The 23,046-nt window shown below is 35.7% G+C and overlaps 1 protein-coding gene across 5 annotated transcripts; it reads left to right on the top strand.

Moving 5' to 3' along the window:
* Nucleotides 1–1,765: 1,765 nt before the first annotated feature.
* LOC114176910 (RNA polymerase II C-terminal domain phosphatase-like 1) lies at nucleotides 1,766–21,073 on the top strand. 5 transcript variants are annotated; one of them, XM_028062111.1, is made up of 19 exons: nucleotides 5,022–5,536; nucleotides 5,935–6,103; nucleotides 6,591–7,061; nucleotides 7,429–7,639; nucleotides 7,860–8,017; nucleotides 8,125–8,195; nucleotides 8,421–8,526; nucleotides 8,641–8,730; nucleotides 8,840–9,421; nucleotides 9,525–9,588; nucleotides 11,597–11,727; nucleotides 11,834–11,887; nucleotides 12,397–12,493; nucleotides 13,170–13,402; nucleotides 13,484–13,573; nucleotides 13,985–14,050; nucleotides 14,160–14,233; nucleotides 14,502–14,670; nucleotides 20,822–21,073. In XM_028062111.1, the coding sequence occupies exons 2-18, from the start codon at nucleotides 6,074–6,076 to the stop codon at nucleotides 14,551–14,553; spliced, it is 2,580 nt and encodes an 859-aa protein (XP_027917912.1). In that variant the 5' UTR covers nucleotides 5,022–5,536; nucleotides 5,935–6,073; the 3' UTR covers nucleotides 14,554–14,670; nucleotides 20,822–21,073. The 5 variants fall into 5 exon arrangements, with proteins under 5 accessions (XP_027917909.1, XP_027917911.1, XP_027917912.1 ...); XM_028062110.1 differs by lacking the exons at nucleotides 14,502–14,670; nucleotides 20,822–21,073 and adding an exon at nucleotides 14,304–14,484 and having other exon boundaries at nucleotides 5,021–5,536; nucleotides 11,678–11,727; XM_028062109.1 differs by lacking the exons at nucleotides 14,502–14,670; nucleotides 20,822–21,073 and adding an exon at nucleotides 14,304–14,483.
* Nucleotides 21,074–23,046: the final 1,973 nt, after the last annotated feature.

Raw genomic sequence — 23,046 nt, 5'->3', positions numbered from 1 at the left:
GTTTTCAATTTTTTTAATTTTTAAAATTTGTTTATGTTCCTGCGGAGAACAAATAAGAGAAGTCAGATACAAACATCACGTTATTTCAATCCGCAATCTCTCTAGTTGGCTTCTCCTCGGCTCGCGAATGTCATTTGCTGGTATCACGGTTTGGACTGGCTTGGACCCAAGAGGGGTTACCTGCAGAGAAGACTCTGATGCTGAAGTCAACCAAAGGATTTTCAGAAAGTCAAATCTCGTGATTAAGGGATTAATGAATGTGTACCCTTAATTATTGGGGTCCACGTATATTTATAGTTATTAATTATGACTAGTCTTGTCATGGGTTGAACCATTGGTAGGGTTGTAGGTGGGCCTGGGCCTTCAGTGATTGTGGGTCTTAGAGCCTTTGTTTGAAATACTCTAAATCTGGAAGTGTTGATAGATGTCATCATGTCATCTGAAGTAGGCGGTTCAGGTCGCTTATACATGTATGTTTATTCGCTTTGATAATTATTTGCAAGGTCTTACGTATGCGGGTTGAGTCGCGTAGTTTGATCGGGCTGTCTAGGTGTAGTATACCAGTTCCCCAACCTTTGCTGGTGGAGACATATCGGCAAAAGATAAAAAGGGTGAACAGTTTTATTAGGTCGCCGCCTAGGTGCAATACAATTTATATATACAAATTATATATACAAATAAATGAATATTAAAAATATATTTAATGATGTAAAAATTTTCTAAATTTTTAATTAATTAACTAATGTTTTTAATTATATAAATAAAAATAATTATTATATTTATATGTTAAATTATTATATGATAATTGATAATTCAACTTAATTTGTAAATATTAATAATTTAAATTATAATATTATTATATATTTACTTCTGTAAAATATATAATAGAAAAAATTTAATTTCTTAAATTATGGGTCAAGATAACCGTGAGTTAATCCATTAAATTGACTAGACTGATCAAACTAAAATAAGTTAACAAATTGAATTTTTGAACTTCATGTTCCATTTTAGACAATTGTCGATTTCAACCCATTTTATCACTCTTAAACACGCTTCTTGATGGTTTAGCAAGTTCTAAATAACAAACTTTTTTTATTTAACAAATATGTAGGCCAACGTTTATTTCAAAATAAAATGTAATAGGCATGTAAATAATTCTCGACTTAGCAATTTCTTATTGAAATAGTCTTCTTCGATCCTTCGCTCAACATATACCACAATTATTTGTTAAAAAGAAATCAATAACTACTATTATGGAAAAAGAAGAAGTACATGCATAAGGGCAACTACAATCTTAGTCATTCATTTTTAATAAACCACTATAAGTATATTGATTTTCGTAAATTGACTTCACTTATTTATATATTTATACTATTATTTAAAATATTGGACAACTTATTTTGGTTTTTAATTAGATAATCTTATTTTTTAATAAATATAAAGTAATTTCTGTATTCAATAAACTAAGTAATTCAGTACTTTTTTTTGTTGTTTTTAAACAACTAAATAAGTTCTTTAAAATAATTACTACATAATATGTTTTATTATTATTTTTACAAGAATTATATATATATATATATATATATATATATATATATATATATTAGCGTAACACAGGCGTTATCATACTTGTGTGTATGTATTTTTTAAATATGCATGATATTATATATGATATTATATTAGTAAGTGATAATATTATGTTATACATTACCATTGTTGTGGTTTCATTGTAGCAATGCAAGCCCTAGGAAATTGAGGATTAATACAGAAAAGAAGAAAACATAACAATAATAATGACGCGGTAACAATCTGTTTCTTTCTCCTTCGTGTTCTCTCACAGTCCACTCCATTGCAGTGCAGCAACTTGAATTGAGACTCTGAGATACCACCATGTTCTTGAGAGCTTGAAGTAACTACTTCGTGCAGAGATGATGCACCTCAAGAGCCTGCAAAGCAAGACCCTTGTGTTCGTTTTCTCATCTTATAGAACTCTCCACCCTCCTCACTACAGCCCTCACTACCCTTTGATCCCCGTCAGAAGATTCTCCTCCCTCCTCCCCAAAGATTCGATTTTTATCCCCGCCACCAAGACCCATCTCTACGCTTCCTTCTTCTGCACGCTCATTCGCCTCTACTTGGCTTGTGGCAGGTTCTGCATTGCCTCTCACGCTTTCTCTCGCATGCGTGCCCTTTCTCTCGTCCCCTCCTTGCCCTTGTGGAATGACCTTTTGTATGAATTCAACGCCTGTGGTTTGGTTTCCCAGGTAAAAGTGCTGTATTCTGAGATGTTTTTTTGCGGGGTTGTGCCTAATGTTTTCAGTGTTAATGTGTTGGTTCATTCGTTGTGTAAAGTGGGGGACTTGGGTTTGGCTTTAGGGTATCTCAGGAACAACAGTGTTTTTGATCATGTTACTTATAATACTGTTCTGTGGGGATTCTGTAAGCATGGATTGGCTGATCAGGGTTTTGGATTGTTGTCCGAAATGGTTAAGAAGGGTGTGTGTTTTGATTCAGTTACTTGTAATATACTTGCTAAGGGGTATTGTGAAGTTGGATTGGTTCAATATGCTGAGGGTATTGTGGACAACTTGGTTAGAGGGGGGGTTCCACTAGATGTTACAGGTTTGAACACCTTGGTTGATGGGTATTGTGAAGCGGGGTTGATGAGTCGTGCGTTAGCATTGGTGGAGGATAGTTGGAAGAATGGAATCAAGCCTGATATTGTTACTTATAATACTTTGCTTAATGCTTTTTGTAAGAATGGGGATCTTGCGAAGGGGGAGTCTCTTATCAATGACATTTTGGGCTTTCAGAGGGGTGAGGAATCTGGTGTAGTAAATGATTGTAGTGTTGAAAGTCAGGATGAGATAAGAGATTTGCAGCCAACAGTTGTTACGTGGACAACCTTAATTTCTGCTTACTGTAACCATCGCGGAGTTGGAGATTTCCTTTCTCTGTATGAACGGATTGTTATGAGTGGAATCATGCCTGATGTGGTTACTTGTAGTTCTATTCTTTATGGACTTTGCAGGCACGGTAAATTACCTGAAGCGGCAGTACTTCTGAGAGAGATGTATAAAATGGATTTAGATCCTAATCATGTTTCATACACTACAATTATTGATGCTTTATTAAAATCTGGGAGGGTGATGGAGGCTTTTAGTTTTCAAAGTCAAATGATCGTTCGAGGTATTTCTTTTGATCTAGTTTTGTGTACAACTATAATGGATGGACTTTTCAAAGTTGGGAAATCTGAAGATGCTGAGGAAATGTTCCAAAGTGTTTTAAAGCTCAATCTTGTCCCAAACTGTGTCACATATTCAGCATTGGTAGATGGTCATTGTAAGTTAGGAGATATGAAATCTGCAGAGTTGGTGTTGCAAAAAATGGAGAAAGAACATGTTCTCCCAAATGTTGTTACCTTTTCTTCTATTATAAATGGATATGCCAAAAAGGGAATGCTAAATAAAGCAGTTGATGTGTTAAGGAAGATGGTTCAAATGAATATTATGCCAAATGCTTTTATTTATGCTATTTTGATGGATGCCTGTTTTAGGTCAGGTCAACAAGAAGCTGCTGCTGGTTTTTATAAGGAAATGAAATCATGGCGATTGGAGGACAACAATATTATATTAGATATTTTTTTGAACAATTTGAAAAGATCTGGAAGCATGAAGGAAGCTAATTCATTAATTGAAGATATTTGCTCCAAGGGTATTTACCCAGACATTTTTAACTACACTTCTCTGATAGATGGCTACTTTAAAGAAGGAAATGAGTCTGCTGCTCTTTCCTTAGTTCAGGAAATGACAGACAAAAACATTCAGTTTGATGTTGTTGCTTACAATGCTTTGATTAAGGGGCTCTTAAGGCCAGGAAAATTTGAACCAAATTCCGTGTTTTCAAGAATGATGGAGTTGGGTCTGACTCCAGATTGTGTTACATATAACTCTGTGATTAACACATACTTCATACAAGGTAAAAAGGAAAATGCCCTGGATGTACTGAATGAGATGAAGAGCTATGGGATAATGCCAAATATGGTCACTTATAATATTCTTATTGGTGGTCTTTGTAAAACTGGTGCAATTGAAAAAGCAATAGATGTTTTGGATGAAATGTTGCTTATGGGGTATATTCCTACGCCAATCATTCACAAGTTTCTGCTTAAAGCATGTTCAAGGAATAGAAAAGCAGATGCAATTTTGCAAATTCACAAGAAGCTTTTATCTATGGGCCTCAATCTTGACCAGACAGTTTATAACACGCTAATCACAGTATTATGCAGATTAGGGATGACTAAAAAAGCAAATGTGGTGCTTAGGGAAATGGTCATGAAAGGAATTTCAGCTGATATTGTTACTTATAATGCCCTTATTTGTGGTTATTGCACAGGCAGTCATGTGGAGAAGGCTATTGATACTTATTCACAGATGTTGGCGGATGGAATCTCTCCTAATATTTCTACTTACAATATCCTTTTAGAAGGTTTTTCAACTGCTGGTTTGATGAGAGATGCGGATAAATTAATTAGTGAGATGAGGGAAAGAGGACTTGTTCCAAATGCAAGTACTTATAACATACTGGTTTCTGGCCATGGAAAGATTGGAAATAAACGAGATTCTATAAAACTATATTGTGAAATGGTAACCAAAGGTTTTATTCCTACAACAGGAACCTATAATGTGCTTATTCAAGATTGTGCAAAAGCAGGAAAGATGCACCAAGCTAGAGAACTTTTGAACGAGATGTTGACAAGAGGAAGAATTCCTAACTCTTCTACATATGACATTCTAATCTGTGGATGGTGCAAATTATCCTGTGAGCCAGAGATGGACAGGGCACTTAAACTGTCATATCAGAATGAGGCAAAAAAATTGCTGAGAGATATGTGTGAAAAAGGACATGTGCCATCTGAGACCACTCTCTTATATTTCAGTTCAAATTTTTCTATGCCAGGAAAAAGGGCTGATGCCAGGAGGCTATTGAAGGTATTTACCCAGAAGAAGGACTTGTGACAAATGGTCTAATGGATGAGATATGATACAAAACTCAAACTATGACCAATCCTATAAAAAGTGACTCTTAATGTCTTACAAAGTCCAATTGGGATGATGAAATGAGTGGACTGTAACCATCTTCTTTGTTTGGAAATGAAGGTTATGGTGTTTTAAGCAACAAGACAAAGGTTTAACAAAGACAATCCACATCTTTATATCATAATTACTGTCTTGTGATGCTAAACTTTATGTGATTGGAATTGGAAGTTGTGGATGAAGTACTTATAGTAACAAATCCATTACGATCGTTGAACGATTGGAACTCAAGAGAAAAATCAAGGGTGAGATGATTCAACAATGAATTTTTTTATGTGATGGCCGTGGTCAACTGCTACTCCTTTGCCAAGAATATATTGAAGTAGCATACTCCATATGATCAAGTTGTTGACAAATCCATCAATCTCAGACAGTCATTGGGATATACACACCAGCTGAAGGGAGAAAAGAACACAATTCTGCTGTGAAAAGATTTTTAGGTATGTAACCTTTATCCAATTATTTGATTGTAATATTGTATATGGACTGGGATATCTTGAGGATTCTCTACCTTCTCCTGGAGTTATTATCATAGATTGATGTTGGTTTCTCTTAAATCATATACGTGTAGTTATTTCTTTATTTGGTGTAGGAAATATGTTTCAGTCTTTAATTTCTTTTAGTGCAAAGTATGGCTGCTTTGTTGTTCAGGAGAAGAGACTACCCGGGCAGAGTGCTATTTCCATTATAGTTCTTTGCTGTTTTACGATGACCTATTAATGTTTTCATTATAGTTCTTTGCTATCTCCTTGATGTCTGGTTAGATGTTGTAAAATGATTTTATTTCTATCTGATTTCGTGACACTGACCTGTCTGCTTTTACTTATTATTTGTTCAGGTACTTTTATGAGGCCAATTCTGGCATGGAAATAAATTCTATAAGTAGATAAGGTTTATTTTTCTCAAGTTACAGAAAGCGAGCTTTCGCCAGAAATTTGGGCATCTTTAAGCTCAATTCTAATAGAAGGTGCAAGGAAATGTCAGATAAAATTGTAGTGTCTAGTGTGGTAAGTGGTGTTCCTATTTTACCATCTCTTTTTCCTTTTCCATACATCAATGATGGAGCACCCAGTGGCTACAATGAATCAGCAAAAGAAACAAATTACAGGATGAAGACATCCTGAATTTTACTATCTGGATAAATAGTAGATTGAAGTTATGTTATGATACTATTTTAAAACTTATGTATATAAGAATAGGACTGTTTATATTTTATAAAACTTTATTGGTCAAATCTTCACCAAATTTTAAAGCTTCTCCTTGCCAAAGCAGTGAAAATTGGTTTTGTTGAAGAAAGGATCTTAAATCTTTGAATAGAGTTGCGAATATGTTAATGCACCATTAATTAAGACGACATGTAGTTTTTTTTTTTTTTTTTGTGAGCATTGACCAATCATGTTTATCTCTTAAATATGCCAGGTTAACAGTTGTATATTTTTGTTTCCTACTAGTTCTCTCTGGATTCTAACTATGTTATGATGTTGGACCCTGCAGACTGCTGTAATTCCACTAGGTGGGGAAGAAATACATTTGGTTGCTATGCATTCACGAAATGATGATAGACCATGCTTTTGGGGATTTATTGTTGCTTTGGGACTTTATGATTCATGCCTCGTTATGCTAAATCTTAGATGTTTGGGTATAGTGTTTGATCTGGACGAAACACTTATAGTAGCAAACACAATGCGGTCATTTGAGGATAGAATTGATGCACTCCAGAGAAAAATAAATTCTGAGGTAGATCCACAACGAATTTCTGGCATGCAGGCAGAGGTCAAGCGGTACCTAGATGATAAGAATATATTGAAGCAATATGCAGAAAATGATCAGGTTGTTGATAATGGGAGAGTGATAAAAGTTCAATCTGAGATTGTCCCGGCATTATCTGACAATCATCAGCCTATAGTTCGACCACTTATACGGTTACATGATAAGAACATTATTCTGACACGCATCAATCCACAGGTATTTATTATTGTATCCACTACTTTTGTTGTATCTACTGTCACATACTAGGGTTTTTTATTTTCCTTTTATATTTATTATTATACTTTAGACCTGTTTTAAAATGTTTTTTCTAGACATTAACTGATTTCATTATTAGTTCAAGTAAACACTTGATTAGTACACTTTCTCATTGTTATGACTGCTGCCTGGTTTGGATGAGTAATGTCATTTTCACATCAGAGTGCATTCATTATGCTATCCTATGTCCAGATGTTTAATTCTATGATATAGACATAGATGAGCTGTTTTTATGTATTTGTCTAACTTATGCAAGCTGATAGATTTGTCAGGATCATCAAACTAACAAAATTTTGTGTTTGAAAAGATTCGAGATACAAGTGTTCTTGTGAGGTTGAGACCGGCATGGGAAGATCTTCGGAGCTACCTGACTGCAAGGGGGCGCAAGCGTTTTGAGGTTTATGTGTGCACGATGGCTGAAAGGGACTATGCACTAGAAATGTGGAGACTTCTTGATCCAGATTCCAATTTGATAAATTCTAAAGAACTGTTAGGTCGCATTGTATGTGTTAAGTCTGGTAAGTTGCATTGCATGGCTGTTTTCTATACTATTAGTTTTGTTTTCATTGACAAACTGTATATTTGAAATGAAGCACCTAAAAGAAGCAAACTGTGAAAATGAGGACAGCTTGTATGTAAAAGTTCACCTATCTGAGATTCATATGCAGATTTAGTTCTGCTACTGTGTTTCATTTACTTGTAATACTTCTAATATGGTGTTTCAATAATGCAATATAGGTTTGAAGAAGTCATTGTTCAATGTCTTCCAAGATGGTTTATGCCATCCAAAGATGGCATTGGTTATTGATGATCGCTTGAAAGTGTGGGATGAGAAGGATCAACCTCGAGTGCATGTCGTCCCTGCATTTGCTCCATATTATGCTCCTCAAGCGGAAGTAAGTTTTCTTTCTTCTATAGTTGGAAGCCCAATACCTTCAATTGCATGAATGGAATTTTGCACTTTTTCCACTATATGAACTTATTCAACCTGTTTGTCTTGTAGGCAAGTAATACTATCCCTGTCCTGTGTGTCGCAAGAAATGTTGCTTGCAATGTTAGGGGTGGCTTCTTTAAGTAAGTTATAGTGTTAAACCTTCAGAAAGTAATTTTGACTTGTTATCTCTGCACCTTAAAGAAAGAGATATACACAGATTCACCATTTTTCCTTCCCTATCTGGGGGACAACTGTATTTAATGGTTATAGGTTGCTCTTAGAGCAGTTTACGTATCTTAAATCAGTATAAAAGTAAATAGTTAACTGGATTCTTGAACCTAATTAAGTCTTATGATTTGGTGCAGAGATTTTGATGATGGTCTTTTACAAAAGATTCCTCAAATTGCCTATGAAGATGATATCAAAGATATACCTACTCCTCCTGATGTGAGCAATTATCTAGTCTCAGAGGTTAGTGTATATAGATGTACAAATATACATATTTGTTGCCTCTTATCAATTGGGCTACTTTGTTGATGTCGAAGTAATATTTGTATCATTTCATTGTGTTTTACTGGAACTCAGGATGATGGTTCTAGTGCCATTTCCAATGGAAACAGAGATCCATTCTTGTTTGATGGCATGGCAGATGCTGAGGTAGATAGAAAATTGAAGGTATCAACCCCGAACTCTGAATGAATACATGAGAACTGTGATATATGTATGATTAAATTTGAAGCTTGTCTCATTTTTTATTTATTTTTTTAATTGTTCTTGCTATTAGGATGCACTATCAGCAGCTTCAACTATCCCTGTGACAACTGCTAACCTAGACCCCAGACTCACTTCTCTTCAGTACACAATGTCTTCTGGTTCAGTTCCTCCTCCAACAGCGCAGGCATCTATGATGCCATTTACCCATGTACAGTTTCCTCAACCCGCTGCACTAGTAAAGCCAATGGGTCAAGCTGCCCCTTCTGAATCTAGCTTGCATAGCTCTCCCGCCAGAGAAGAAGGTGAAGTACCTGAATCAGAATTAGATCCAGATACAAGGCGAAGGCTTCTCATATTGCAACATGGACAAGATACCAGGGATCATGCATCCACTGAGCCTACATACGCAATCAGACATCCCATGCCAGTCTCTGCACCTCGTGTATCATCACGAGGGGGTTGGTTTCCTGCAGAAGAGGATATTGGTTCACAGCCACTAAACCGGGTAGTACCTAAGGAGTTTTCCGTAGATTCTGGTCCATTGGGTATTGAAAAGCACCGGCCTCATCATCCATCCTTTTTCTCTAAGGTTGAAAGTTCCATTTCATCTGATAGAGTTCTCCATGATAGCCACCAAAGGTTACCGAAGGAGGTAATGGCTATGTTTTGGTCTATCATTTGTGGTTTTACCGTAGGATTAGACTTTTGGCTTATTTAATCAATTAATTGTATTAAGATAATTTATGTGCATGCAGATGTATCATAGAGATGATCGCCCAAGATCAAACCATATGCTCTCAAGTTATCGATCTTTATCTGGTAAGCTGTAGTACTTGCTGTTACATATATGATTGTTTCTTTCTAGTCTGTCCCTAACGTATTCTCTTGTAAGGATTAGTGTTTGGATGCAGTTATTTGGATCTCCCGAAATGTAATTTAGAACTTGTGTATGCTTAATTTGGTTCTTTGAGCTAATATATATATATATATATATATATATATATATATATATATATATATATATATATATATATATATATATATATATATATATATATATATATATATATATATATATATATATGCATAAGTTTGTTTTTATTATTAATGTTTCATAGATTTTTTTTTTGTTCTGTATTTCTCTTCATACTAAACATATCTCTTGATATGATTTCCTTTGTCCTATTTCATTTACTTTTTAACTCCATATTTTTTATTAATGCATCACAAATCTGTGTTTTTGGTTCCTATGTCTACTTTTTTTTTCTTCCATAAAGTATCTCGAAGGATTGCCTGTCTTAATTCATTTTCTATTTAACTGGACATAGTAGTAAGCATTCAAAATGCATTATATGAATTTGAAAATGTTTTATTGGGAGTTGTTTGTCTCAAGATATATGGTTATATTCCCAAGATCAATATAGGCAGGAATGTTATTACAGAACACCAATGGATATTTTGGAGAAGAGTAATATTAAATCACATAGAAGACGCAAATAAAGCAGAATTTGCTGTCTGGAGTCATGGACTCCTGCAGAGAAGAGTTTTCTGTCAAAATTACTCAAAAACATAACACACATACGCCCATTCCATCTTACACACATTTTTCATAATATACAATTGCTCCTAACTTTCTGTCTTAGGTCGTCAACATGACATTACTATTCAACTAATTCAAATAATACTCCCTCTAATATTGGTAGAAGACACTTGTTACAGATTTACACAAATCAGTAAATATAAGTCAATAAGTTGGTTTTTTAAAGTTATTACTAATGTGCCAATTTTATCATTGTTAATTATCATTAAATTATTGTGGTGATGTGAAGACATCTGAAAGCACCACTGTCAATAAAAGAAAACAGCGAAGATAGTATAAATGCCTCTTTGCAATTGTAAAATACGTTAAAAAAATGACCATTGATATCTTCTAAATGGTGCCTTGTATTAAGGAGCGAAGGGAGGATACAAATACTAGTGACAGTTATTATTTATTACACCTATTTAATATCTAACTACTACTACTACTACTACTAGTTTCTGCCAATAACTACCCCTGATTCTCTGTTGCACTTATGTTATTATTGGGTAAATTACAAACTATGGGCTAGCATTTAATTTTCCTGAAATTTTTTCCTATTTTGATTAGTCAAAACAAAAAATATAATGTGGTAAATGGAAATAGGGAGTTGAAGTCTATGTTGCCTAGATACGGATATGAAACGGACATGAAGATACAACTAAACTAAAAAAATATAGGACACGGGACACTAAGTGTATATACATATTAGTTTGAAACTGTCAACTAACACATTGTCAACTAACACAAAAATGAACCTAATCTATCTATCTAATATTCAAAAAACGAAAAGGAGTGATTGTATAAGACATGTTATTAACATTGTGTTGGAACCATGTCAAAGATAAAAACATTTCTTTTAAATTGGACATAGTATGTCCTACGAGTATCGTACGAGTGTCGGTGTCGATACGTGTCGGACACGGGACATGTTATTTATGAGGCATGTCTGAGCTTCATAGGTTGAAGTTAATGGGTTTCAAAGTAACCTCTGTTCCCCTCAGAAAGTAATATGTCTACGCTTTACAGTGGGAGTAAAATGCTAGTAAAGCATAGGCATAATGATCATGCATACCAACCATAGGAATGTCATATTCCAACTTTTGTTGGAGTTTTCCTACAAAACTTGAAACAAACAGGCCTTCATTGTGCTTTTTGTTTTGGTATGAGGTTTATACAATTTCTTTTCCAATTCTATTTGTTTTAGTGCTAACATGAGAATGACATAATTTTATTGTTGTTGTGAAGGTGATGAACTCCCTTTTAGTAGATCATCTTCCAGCCACAGGGATCTTGACTCTGAATCTGGCCATTCTGTTTTTCATGCAGATACTCCAGTTGTAGTGTTACAGGAAATTGCACTGAAGTGTGGAACTAAGGTGAGTACAAATATGATTATTTGCTAGTAAATAATTAGAGGGGCATCATTGGATATATTAATTTCTCTGTGCGATGCTTCAAATTTCTAATGTTTAATGTGAACAGGTGGAATTTATGTCATCTTTGGTTGCAAGTGCAGAACTACAGTTCTCCATTGAGGTATCTTTCATCGAGGACTCCATGACTATGATTCCTTGTTGATTATTATATTTGCATGCATTTTTTTCATTTTATATTTTTCTCCAGGGATTTAGATTTATGAGTTAGTTTAATTTTTCATTCAGTGGGTACAAAATCTCTCTCTGGCGCTTGCAAATTATCACAGGACATATGAGTTAGTTTAGAATTGGTTACTGCGTGGGATTTATACTTTCCCCTACTCTTTAATAACAGGACAAAATTGATTTTGCATGCAAAGTGTACGCATACCAATCTTTTGAAGTTTATGTATTAGAACACAAGGTTGGGTAACCTTGATGAATGGATGTTGTTTCTTCTAGAAACAAGTTTACAAATTTAATGTGATCTTTAGGTTAGAGACTCAAAGCTGATGTCGTCTTGCTTGCTGTAGAGTGAAGTCACTTGTTGAAATATGTTTTTGGTTCTCTTGTATCAGAATTTATTGGCTTGACTGTGTACTCATAATTGTTTGTCATTTTTATTTCTAGGCGTGGTTTTCTGGAAAAAAAATTGGTCATGGATTTGGAAGAACTAGAAAGGAAGCCCAACATAAGGCTGCTGAGGATTCTATCAAGCATTTGGCCGGTAAGATGTTCTAATTTTTTTTATCGTGACTTTATCAAAACTTTTTCTTGCATTGGCGATCTCCACCACTGCAAAATCAAAAGAAGAGCTTGCTTTGTTAACGGATGTATTGGCTTGATATTGACTAACTCAATGGTGTATTAAGCTCATATCCATGGCCCTGCTACCAATAAAAGTTCAGTGTAAATCGTGTCAGAGATAAATCATTTTAGGGCCTCCTCCTTGCAGCTTGAGAGTGTTGATCTTTTGAACCAAATGGTCAATATTTTAAGCCATGTTGCCTGTTCTTTATTATTAACTTAAAATTCAGCATAAGGAGTATCCATGCTTCAAGCTTAGAAGGCTCTTGGATTAGGATATTTAGTGATCTAAAATGGTAAAACCATTGTCGCCTCCAAAATTAAATATCTTACAACAGTTGGTTCAAAAGATCTTTTGTGAACAATCATGTTATTTATGATGAACGAAAGTTAGTTGGTTGCAGTAGATGAATAAGAAATTATGATTATAATTTGATTTACAAATTTTAGCTGGTTCTAAGCCGCCTAAAATCTCTCGCTAGATCCCATTGTCAGAAAAATATTAGCTGATAATGATTGTTCAAGTTTTTTTCCTTTTTTTTTTCAAAATTTTGTTTTCTTAATGTATATTTTGAACACTTTGGCTGTTTTTGTAGATATATATTTGTCTAGTGCTAAGGATGAGCCTGGTTCCACATATGGGGATGTGGGTGGGTTTCCTAATGCAAATGACAATGGTTATATGGTTATCGCCAGCTCTACTAACCAGTCATTGCCTAAAGAGGATTCAGCTTCCTTTTCAACTGCATCCGATTCATCAAGGGTTTTAGATCCTAGGTTGGAAGTCTCTAAGAGGCCAATGGGTTCAATCTCTGCCCTAAAAGAATTGGTAAGATTTTTTAAATTGACCTACCTATAGTTAAGTGTTTGTGTTATTGATATGCTATAACTTTGCGCTCAATTTTTTCAGTGCATGATGGAGGGTCTTGGTGTCAATTTTCTATCTGCACCTGCTCCAGTGTCAACAAATTCACTTCAGAAAGACGAAGTACATGCACAGGTTTGTAATCAAATGCTTCGGTTGTCTGAACCAGTTGAGTTAAAAATATTGGCTTCATTGCGTTGCAAAAGGATTATACTTTGTTTCTGAACTTTGTCTTATTTATATGTTTTAGTTCTTTGTTGTTGTTTTTTACTTAAAAGAGGTAGTTCAAGAAGAGAGACATTATGCTGGTGTTTTGGCCATTTTGTGTCCCCAGGATGAAATATCAGAAATAGTCACTTTCCTTCTATTTATGTGTTTTATGCTTATATTTTCAAGGGAAGTTGAAGGATGAGTGTTATATAGTAATTCTGAACATTTCGATCACGCTGTTTACCCCTGCATTTTGACCTTTCCTATTTAATTCTGGCATTTTTTAAAATAGAAAAGCTCGGGCAGCATCTAAATATTTTGTTTTATATATTTTAGGTCGAAATAGATGGTAAGGTCTTTGGTAAAGGTATCGGATTAACATGGGATGAAGCTAAAATGCAGGTCTGTCATTTTTTTTATTATGAAATAATATTTATGAATATATTTGTGTTCTTCCATTAACTTCTTCACATATGGTGTTGGAGCACTAAAGATGCATTCTTTTGTTTAGGCTGCCGAGAAGGCACTAGGAAGTCTAAGGTCAAAGCTTGGCCAAAGCATTCAGAAACGTCAGAGCACTCCCAGGTCCGTTAGTTTATATTTAATGTTCTTTACATTTTCTCTTCCACAATGAATGGAGTTTAGTCTTTTTCAGCTTTCTTGATCTGGCGGGTTGTTTGCACCCATTTGATTTTCGGGGCTGGCTGCATCTTTTCAAGCTACCAGTGACGATGAAAAACCTACCCCATAATATGAAGCCATATCCTCTTGAGGCTTATCGGTTTCCTTAAAATTGAAGTATATATGGTGCAGTGCGAGATTTCTTATCTGCTTTTACTTATTATTTGTTCAGGTACTTTTATGAGGCCAATTCTGGCATGGAAATAAATGCTATAAGTAGATAAGGTTTATTTTTCTCAAGTTACAGAAAGCGAGCTTTCGCCAGCAATTTGGGCATCTTTGAGCTCAATTCTAATAGAAGGTGCAAGGAAATGTCAGATAAAATTGTAGTGTCTAGTGTGGTAAGTGGTGTTCCTATTTTACCATCTCTTTTTCCTTTTCCATACATCAATGTGGAGCACCCAGTGGCTACAATGAATCAGTAAAAGAAACAAATTACAGGATGAAGACATCCTGAATTTTACTATCCGGATAAATAGTAGATTGAAGTTATATTATGATACTATTTTAAAACTTATGTATATAAGAACGGGACTGTTTATATTTTATAAAACTTTATTGGTCAAATCTTCACCAAATTTTAAAGCTTCTCCTTGCCAAAGCAGTGAAAATTGGTCATTGTAGACTTTTCTGTTGAATATACTTTTGACAAAGGGGGTGGTAGAGAATCCTCGAATACAAGTTTAGCATCAGTTCCTACCTTAACAAAACCATTCTGCCTCTATTCAGCCCCATAACTATTATAAATTTGATACATCTTTTGGATACATTTGTATTAGTACCTTTTTATGTTTAAGTTTTCACACTAAAAATAAACCAGAAACTACCTGATAGAACCCAATAAAACAGGAAAAGGAATTTTAAAGACAAAATGGTATGTATTATTTCAATATTCTCAAAACAGAGAGGTCTAGTAACACTCTCCTCCCATCCCAGACCAACCTATCCTCTGGTTCCCTCCTCCAAAAAACCAGCCCCCCTCTTCCATTCGGACCCTCTCTCTCCTATACCCCCGATCCTCTCTCCTTCCCTCCTCACAGCCACGTAGGCAATTCTGTTGCAACCGAATCAGTGAGTGTGTGTCTGTGGACCCCAAGTAATGGGCTTCCACTTTCTCCTCTCATACACCTTTTGGGCCTTCCTAATTTGCCCTTCTATTTCAATGTTTGTATCAAATCCTCCTCCCTTAAAATTCACCTTGTCCTCAAGGTGGAGTTCTGGAAAGGCTTCCATCATCTTGGACACAAATTCCCATGAATTTTCACATTCTGGCATATTCTTCCATTTCACCAGCACTTCTAACAATTGATCATTTTCTCCACGCACTGCTAACACCTTTTTTGGTTGGACTTGTAACTCCAATTCTTCATTCACATATTCTGGTAAAGGTTGGACAACAACATCAGCTTTGAGAGTGGGCTTCAATAAAGATACATGAAAAACAGGGTGTACTCTGCTATCATTCGGTAATTTCAGCTTATAAGCCACTTCTCCCACCTTTTCAACAATTTCATATGGACCATAATACCTTGGGCTAAGTTTCTGATTAATTCTCTTAGCCAATTTCTTCAACTTATAAGGTTGTATCCTCAAATAAACCACATCTCCAATCTTATACTCCACCATTCTTCTCTTTTTGTCAGCCTGTTGCTTCATCCTATTTTGGGCCTGCACCAGGTGCTCTCTCATCATGTCTAGCATTTCATTTCTCTCCTTCATCATGAATGAGACTTCATCTAGGGATGTTGCTGCCACATCTCCTCTAATCACGGGAGGAGGATCTCGGCCATACATGGCTTTGAAAGGTGTCATCTTCGTAGCTTCATGATAGTTGGTGTTATACCAATATTCAGCTCAACTAAGCCATTTATGCCACTGCCTGGGTTTAGTACCTGTCATACATCTCAAATACGTCTCCAAGCATCGATTTACTACTTCCGTCTGCCCATCTGTCCGTGGGTGATAAGCAGAACTGAATTTTAACTTAGTTCCAGCCATCTTAAATAACTCTGTCCAGAAGGAACTTATAAATATCCTGTCCCTATAGAAATTATGGATTCGGGAAATCCATGCAATTTCACCACCTCTTTCAAGAATAACTCAGCAACATCTTTGGCATTATAAGGATGTGCCAAAGCAATAAAATGGGCATATTTTGTGAGCCGATCCACCACTACCAAGATAGTGTCCATCCCTCCCGACTTGGGCAACCCCCCAATGAAGTCCATAGAGACATCTGTCCAAATTTGTTTAGGGATAGGCAAAGGTTGTAACAACCCTGCAGGACTCAATGTCTGATATTTATTTCTCTGGCATACCTCACATTTTTGCACATACTCCTTAATGTTCCTCCTCATTCCTTCCCAAAAAAACAGATTGGCAATCCTCTTGTAGGTTCGAAAATACCCAGAATGCCCTCCTACGGCTGTGTCATGAAATTCTCTCAATATAGAACCTATTTTCTGTGATTCTTTAGGTATCACCAATCGGTATTGATAATATAATCTACCATTGGTCACTTTATATCCTGGGTGTTCAACCCCCGTCACCAACAACCCTTGAAGGATCTTCTTCAGTTTCTCATCCTTCTCGATCTCGGCTTCTAATTCCTCCCACTCAAAGAAGCAAATTGTGCTCATAGCTGAGAAGAGTAGCTTCCTGGAAAGAGCATCTGCTGCTCTATTTTCTATTCCTGGTTTGTACTTAATTTCAAAATCAAACCCCAACAACTTAGAGGTCCATTTATTTTGCTCCTCACTCATCAATCTTTGATCTATTAAAAACTTCAAACTTTTCTGATCTGTATGAACAATGAAATGCCTGCCTAGCAAATAGTGCCTCCATTTTTGGATCACCAATACCATAGCCATCAATTCTTTCTCATAAACTGACTTAGTTATAGCTTTGTCTGACAATGTTTGGCTCATGTATGCCACGGGTTGTCCTTCCTGCATCAAAACAACCCCCAATCCTTTCCCAGACGCATCAGTTTCCACCACAAAAGTCTTATTGAAATCAGGAACTGCTAACACAGACACTTGTGTCATAGCAGTTTTTAACTTTTCAAAGGCTTTTTGAGCTAAATCATCCCAATTGAACTTGTCTTTCTTCAACTGTTGTGTTAAAGGCCACACTATTTTTCCATACTCCCTTACAAATTTTCTATAATATCCCGTGAGGCCTAAGAATCCTCTCAATCCCTTGACATCTTTCGAGACTGGCCATTCTAACATATCCTTTATTTTAGCTGGATCAGCCGCAACTCCTTGCCCAGAGATGATGTGTCCCAAGTACTCAATACTTTCCTTTCCAAAGGAGCACTTCTTTTGATTCACTACTAACCCATGCCTTCTCAAAGCAGTCAAAACAATTCTCAGATGCTCACAATGACCCTTCATATTCTTACTAAATATGAGTATGTCATCAAAGAAAACTAGAGCAAACTTCCTCAAATAAGGCTTTAGTACTTGGTTCATGAGGGCTTGGAATGTGGATGGGGCATTAGTAAGCCCAAAGGGCATGACAAGGAATTCATAGTGGCCTTCGTGAGTTCTAAAAGCTGTTTTTTGAACATCTCCTTCTTTCATGCGAATCTGGTGGTACCCAAATTTTAAATCCAACTTCGAAAACACTTGAGCTCCTCCCAATTCATCCAAAAGTTCATCTATTACTGGTATAGGAAATTTATCTGGTATTGTCAACTTGTTTAGGGCTCGATAGTCCACACAAAACCTCCATCCCCCATCTTTCTTCCTTACTAGAATTACAGGGCTACTGTAAGGGCTGTTACTGGGCCTTATAATTCCAGCAATCATCATTTCCTTCACAAACTTCTCAATCTCATTCTTTTGATAGTAGGGATACCTATAGGGTCGTATGTTGGGAGGATCCACACCTTCCTTAAGAGTAATGGCATGATCACAAGCTCTTTTAGGAGGTAATTCAGTGGGTATACTGAATATATCCTCAAATTCTGCTAAAATAGTTGTTATATCATCATTGAGAGTATCCTTGTCTGGCACTTTGCCAGTGGGTGCAAGTCCTTCCCCTTCATTGTTGAGAGCCTTCATCATTGCCTTCCATGAAGCTTGCGATTTACAGAGGGTTGGATCACCCTTCATCCGTTTTTTCTCCCCTTTTTGTCCCCAACACAACACTAAGTTTCGAAAATTAGCTTTCACGTTTTCCAAGCTTGTGAGCCACTCCATTCCTAACACCAAATCAGTTCCTCCCAATTCCATTAGATAGAATTGTTGCACAATTGGAATCCCTTGCACCACCAATTCCAACTGTTTACATATTCCTCTATTCACTACTTTATCTCTTGTTCCTACTTCCACCTCGAACTCTTTTGTATCATTCACTTCTAAATTGAGATGTTGAACTAAAGTTCTTGAAATAAAGTTCGCAGAAGCTCCACAGTCCACTAGAACCAATACCTCCGTTCCTCCAATACTTCCCATTACCTTGAAAGACCGATTAGAAGTCAACCCTTCTTTGCTTTTCAATGAAATCTGCAATATCTTAGCAGTAAGATTGCCCCCATTTTCTCCCTCTCCCTCACTCCCTTGCGACTCCTCACATTCCAAATCCTCCACCAGCACAAATTGATAATGTTTAAATTTGCACATATGATCTTTGCCCCAAGTTTCTCCATATTTAAAACACAATCCCTTTTTACTCCTATCACGTAGCTCTGCCTGTGATAATCTTCCTCCCCCCACTATCTTCCTTTCACTAGAATCATTTTCAGTCACTCTAATGGTTGACCCCTCTTTACTTCCTCCCTTCTCCCATCTAGTAAAGCCTTTTGTCTGCCTTGTTAGAGGTCGTTCCCCTCCTTTCTTCTCTGTACCCATCAACCCAACTTTACATAAAGCATTATTTTTTGGGTTAAATATGTTTTTGGTCCCTCAAGTTTCAGCGAAATTTGGAATTAGTCCCTCATCAAAATACATGAATTTAGTCCTTTTAACCAAATTTTGTTAAGTTTATCTGACGTTTCAAGCGCATTTCATGATAGTATTTAAGTTAACATTGAAGCAAAAATGTGTCAAATAGTATAAATAATTTAAATACTATCATGAAATGCGCTTGAAATGTCAGATAAACTTAACAAAATTTGGTTAAAAGGACTAAATTCACGCATTTTGGAAGATGAAGGACTAAATTGGTCAAAAGTTGTGATGAGGGACTAAACCCAAATTTCGCTCAAACTTGAGGGACCAAAAACATATTTAACCCTTATTTTTTTCTTCTAACAATAATGCTTTATCCATTAATTCCTCCAATGACCCGGTGGCATATAACTTTAGTTCAGCTTGTATCTCTTCTTTCAATCCGTTGAGAAAAATACCCTTCAACATAATTCTTTCCTCTTTTTTCAACGGAGCCGATTCCCTCTCGAACCTCTCCCTGTACTTCATGACTGAGCTTGTCTGCTTAATACTCAACAATGGGCCAAACGGGTTTTGCACCAACCCTAGTTGGAAGCGTCTAATAAGAGCCCCCTTAAATTCCTCCCAGTTCAACTCTGGGCTTTGTTCTTCCCACCACTGGAACCAGCTCAATGCCTTATCTTCCAGGGCAATAACCACGGCATCCAACTTCTCGTCATCGTGCACCATATTCAATTTGAAATATCTTTCAGCTCTAACTATCCAACCATAAGCATCATCGCCCCTGAAAATGGGAATTTTCAGTTTGCGTCCCCCGAAGTCGTGCGACGATTCGCCACTCCAGCTTCGTGAAGTGAAGCGCGAACCACCTTCAGTTTCGACTTCTCCATCTCCGTCATCATTCCTCTGCCTTTGCCTATGTGTTCGTCTTTTGTAAGATCGTCCCCGACGAGACCTGCTACGCGAGATGATTAAATTTCTCAACTCCACTAGTTGTTGTTCCAGGCCTTCCATACGCTTTTCCATTGTGTTTCTCGTAATCACCATGCACTCTCAAAACAGAGAGGTCTAGTAACACTCTCGTCCCATCCCAGACCAACCTATCCTCTCGTTCCCTCCTCCAAAAAACCAGCCCCCCTCTTCCATTCGGACCCTCTCTCCTATACCCCCCGATCCTCTCTCCTTCCCTCCTCACAGCCACGTAGGAAATTCTGTTGCAACCGAATCAGTGAGTGTGTGTCTGTGGACCCCAAGTAATGGGCTTCCACTTTCTCCTCTCGTACACCTTTTGGGCCTTCCTAATTTGCCCTTCTATTTCAATGTTTGTATCACTACCACATTCTTTAGGGTCTTTTTTTTTTTTACATACAGCAAACACCTCTAGCAGATTTTAAATTTGTGACATCACATGTTTAATTTATCATGCGAAAAATGGAGCATTGTTACATGGGTGTGCAATTTCATCCTCCTAGTCCAAAACGTATTGCATTGTTTTCTGCATCATAGCCTGCTTTTCCTGTTAATTTTGTTGAACTATTCCTCTTACTCATTCACAAGAAATTGGAACAATAATTTGAGGGAGATTCTTTTGCAGGGTACCTAAATAAAGCAAACGACCAGGTAGAGTTGCCTCTTCTTCTTCTGCATCAGATTAAGATCCTTACATCAGATTAACAAGAATTTGGATAGATGCTTGTTCTCTTGTACAACCTTTTTTCTTTTTGACAAAATTCATATATGAACTCAAATTATTTGTTGGAGCTGCAAATTCAACAACGAATTGATGAAATGTAAAGCTAAATGCCCCAAATATTTTAGTTTTTACAAATGCAAAGATTTATCAGAATTTAGTATTCTTACACTTTAAAAGTTACAAAAGATAAAATATGTCAATCAACTACTGATTTGGAAAGCTTTTGTAACTTGACATTCTACTCTAGTGATATATATAGTTTATTGATAATCTCATGCAAGCTATCTTAGTATTTCTTATATATATATATATATATATATATATATATATATATATATATATATATATATATATATATATGTATGCCTTGAAAATATACATTTATTGAAGGCTTGGCGAGGCGTTGAGTAAAATTTTTTAGTTATGTTGTATCGATTTTAATGTTCCATGAATTTATTACATAACAGTTTTGAAAATATTTTAATTTTTATTGATTTTCACTCAAGTGCTTATAATCTTTATTTCGTAGGAGTTGATCGTGTTTTAATGTGTATATTTCACTTTAGTCTTTGCATTATAAACTATTTTCTTAATTAAACAAATTATATAAAGTCAAAATTAAATTTTGAAGGATTTGAGCTAACATTAAAAGTTAAAATACACAATCCATCGAGAGCAATCAGAGATTCCAAAATATATCTAGAATTTTACTATAATGTTTCCAAAAAAATTAACTTCATTTCATTAGAAAATATTTTTATATTTACTAATTAAAAATTGTCTATATATAAATGATAATTTTAAATTTAGTACATAAGTTTTTTCTCCAAAATTATAGGTGGACAAAAAATCTAATTTTTATGATCCAATTCATTTTTTCTATGATCCAATTCATTTAATATCTATTCTATTAAAAATTCAATCCATTTTATTAAAAATCCAATCCATTTTATTGGATTTGGATATCAATCTAATCTACATTTTATGGATTAGATATCCATTCTTGAAATCTAGATTTTCAAAATGGATAATCAAACATATCCAATCCAAATTTTCACTTTATATTTTTTGTTAAGTTAGGTTAAAGGTTGAGACGGACTAGCCCAAATTTAGTCATATTTGATTGAGTTGGTGTGACCCTATACAAAATTTGGCCGAATTAGGCCAAATTCTGTCAAAGTCGGTCCCAATCGAGATTTGACCAAGTTGGTCCTGGACAAAATTTGGAAATATTTGGCCAAATCTGTCAAATTCTTTGGTGTCATCCCTATGGACACAAATTTGGATCCACATCCATTATTTGGATCCAAAATGGATGTGGATTAGATTTTCGATAGGGCTGACACCATAGAATTTAACAGCCAAATCTCAATCGGGGCCAACTCGATTGAAGTCGACCAAATTTTGACTAGAGCCAACTAGGCTAAATACAACCAAATTTTGGTCGCGGTTGTCTCAGCCGAATACGGTCAAATTTTGTCTAGGTCGACTCAGCCCAATTCAGTCAAATTTGGGTCGGGGTGAACTCAACCGAATACTTCCAAATTTTGTCCAAGACCAGCTGGGCCAAATTTCGATCGAGACCAACTTGACAGAATTCGACCAAATTTTGTATAGGGTCACGCCAACTCAATCAAATACGATTAAATTTGAACTAGTGGGTCTCAACTTTTAGCCTAACCTAACCAAAAATATAAACTAAAAATTTGGATTGGATATTTTAGATTATCCATTTTGAAAATATAGATTTAGAGAATGGATATCCAATTCATAAAACATATAAAATATATATAAGATTGATATCCATATCCAATAAAATGAATTTTAAATGGATTGAATTTTTAATAAAATAGATATTAAATGGATTAGATCATAGAAAAAATAGATTGGATTATAAAAAGTGGATTTTTTGCCCACCCTTGATTAGAATTTATTGACACATCTCTTCTCATATTGAATGTCAGAAAACCAAAAAAAAAATATTGCTTGCTAACATCTAAACACTTTTCTAAAATCATCCATGTAATGATAGCAGACATCTGCAAAAGCTTCAAATTAATGTTGTTGCATAAGGTTAGCTTTTCTCTTTCCGGTAAAATAATGTCATTTCTTTTCCTTCTTTCGAT

Source organism: Vigna unguiculata, chromosome 3 (genome assembly GCF_004118075.2).
Source record: "Vigna unguiculata cultivar IT97K-499-35 chromosome 3, ASM411807v1, whole genome shotgun sequence".
In the NCBI taxonomy this organism is placed as follows: Eukaryota; Viridiplantae; Streptophyta; class Magnoliopsida; order Fabales; family Fabaceae; genus Vigna; species Vigna unguiculata.
Note: the sequence above shows the minus strand (reverse complement) of the source record. Positions and strands in the feature narration are given on the sequence as shown.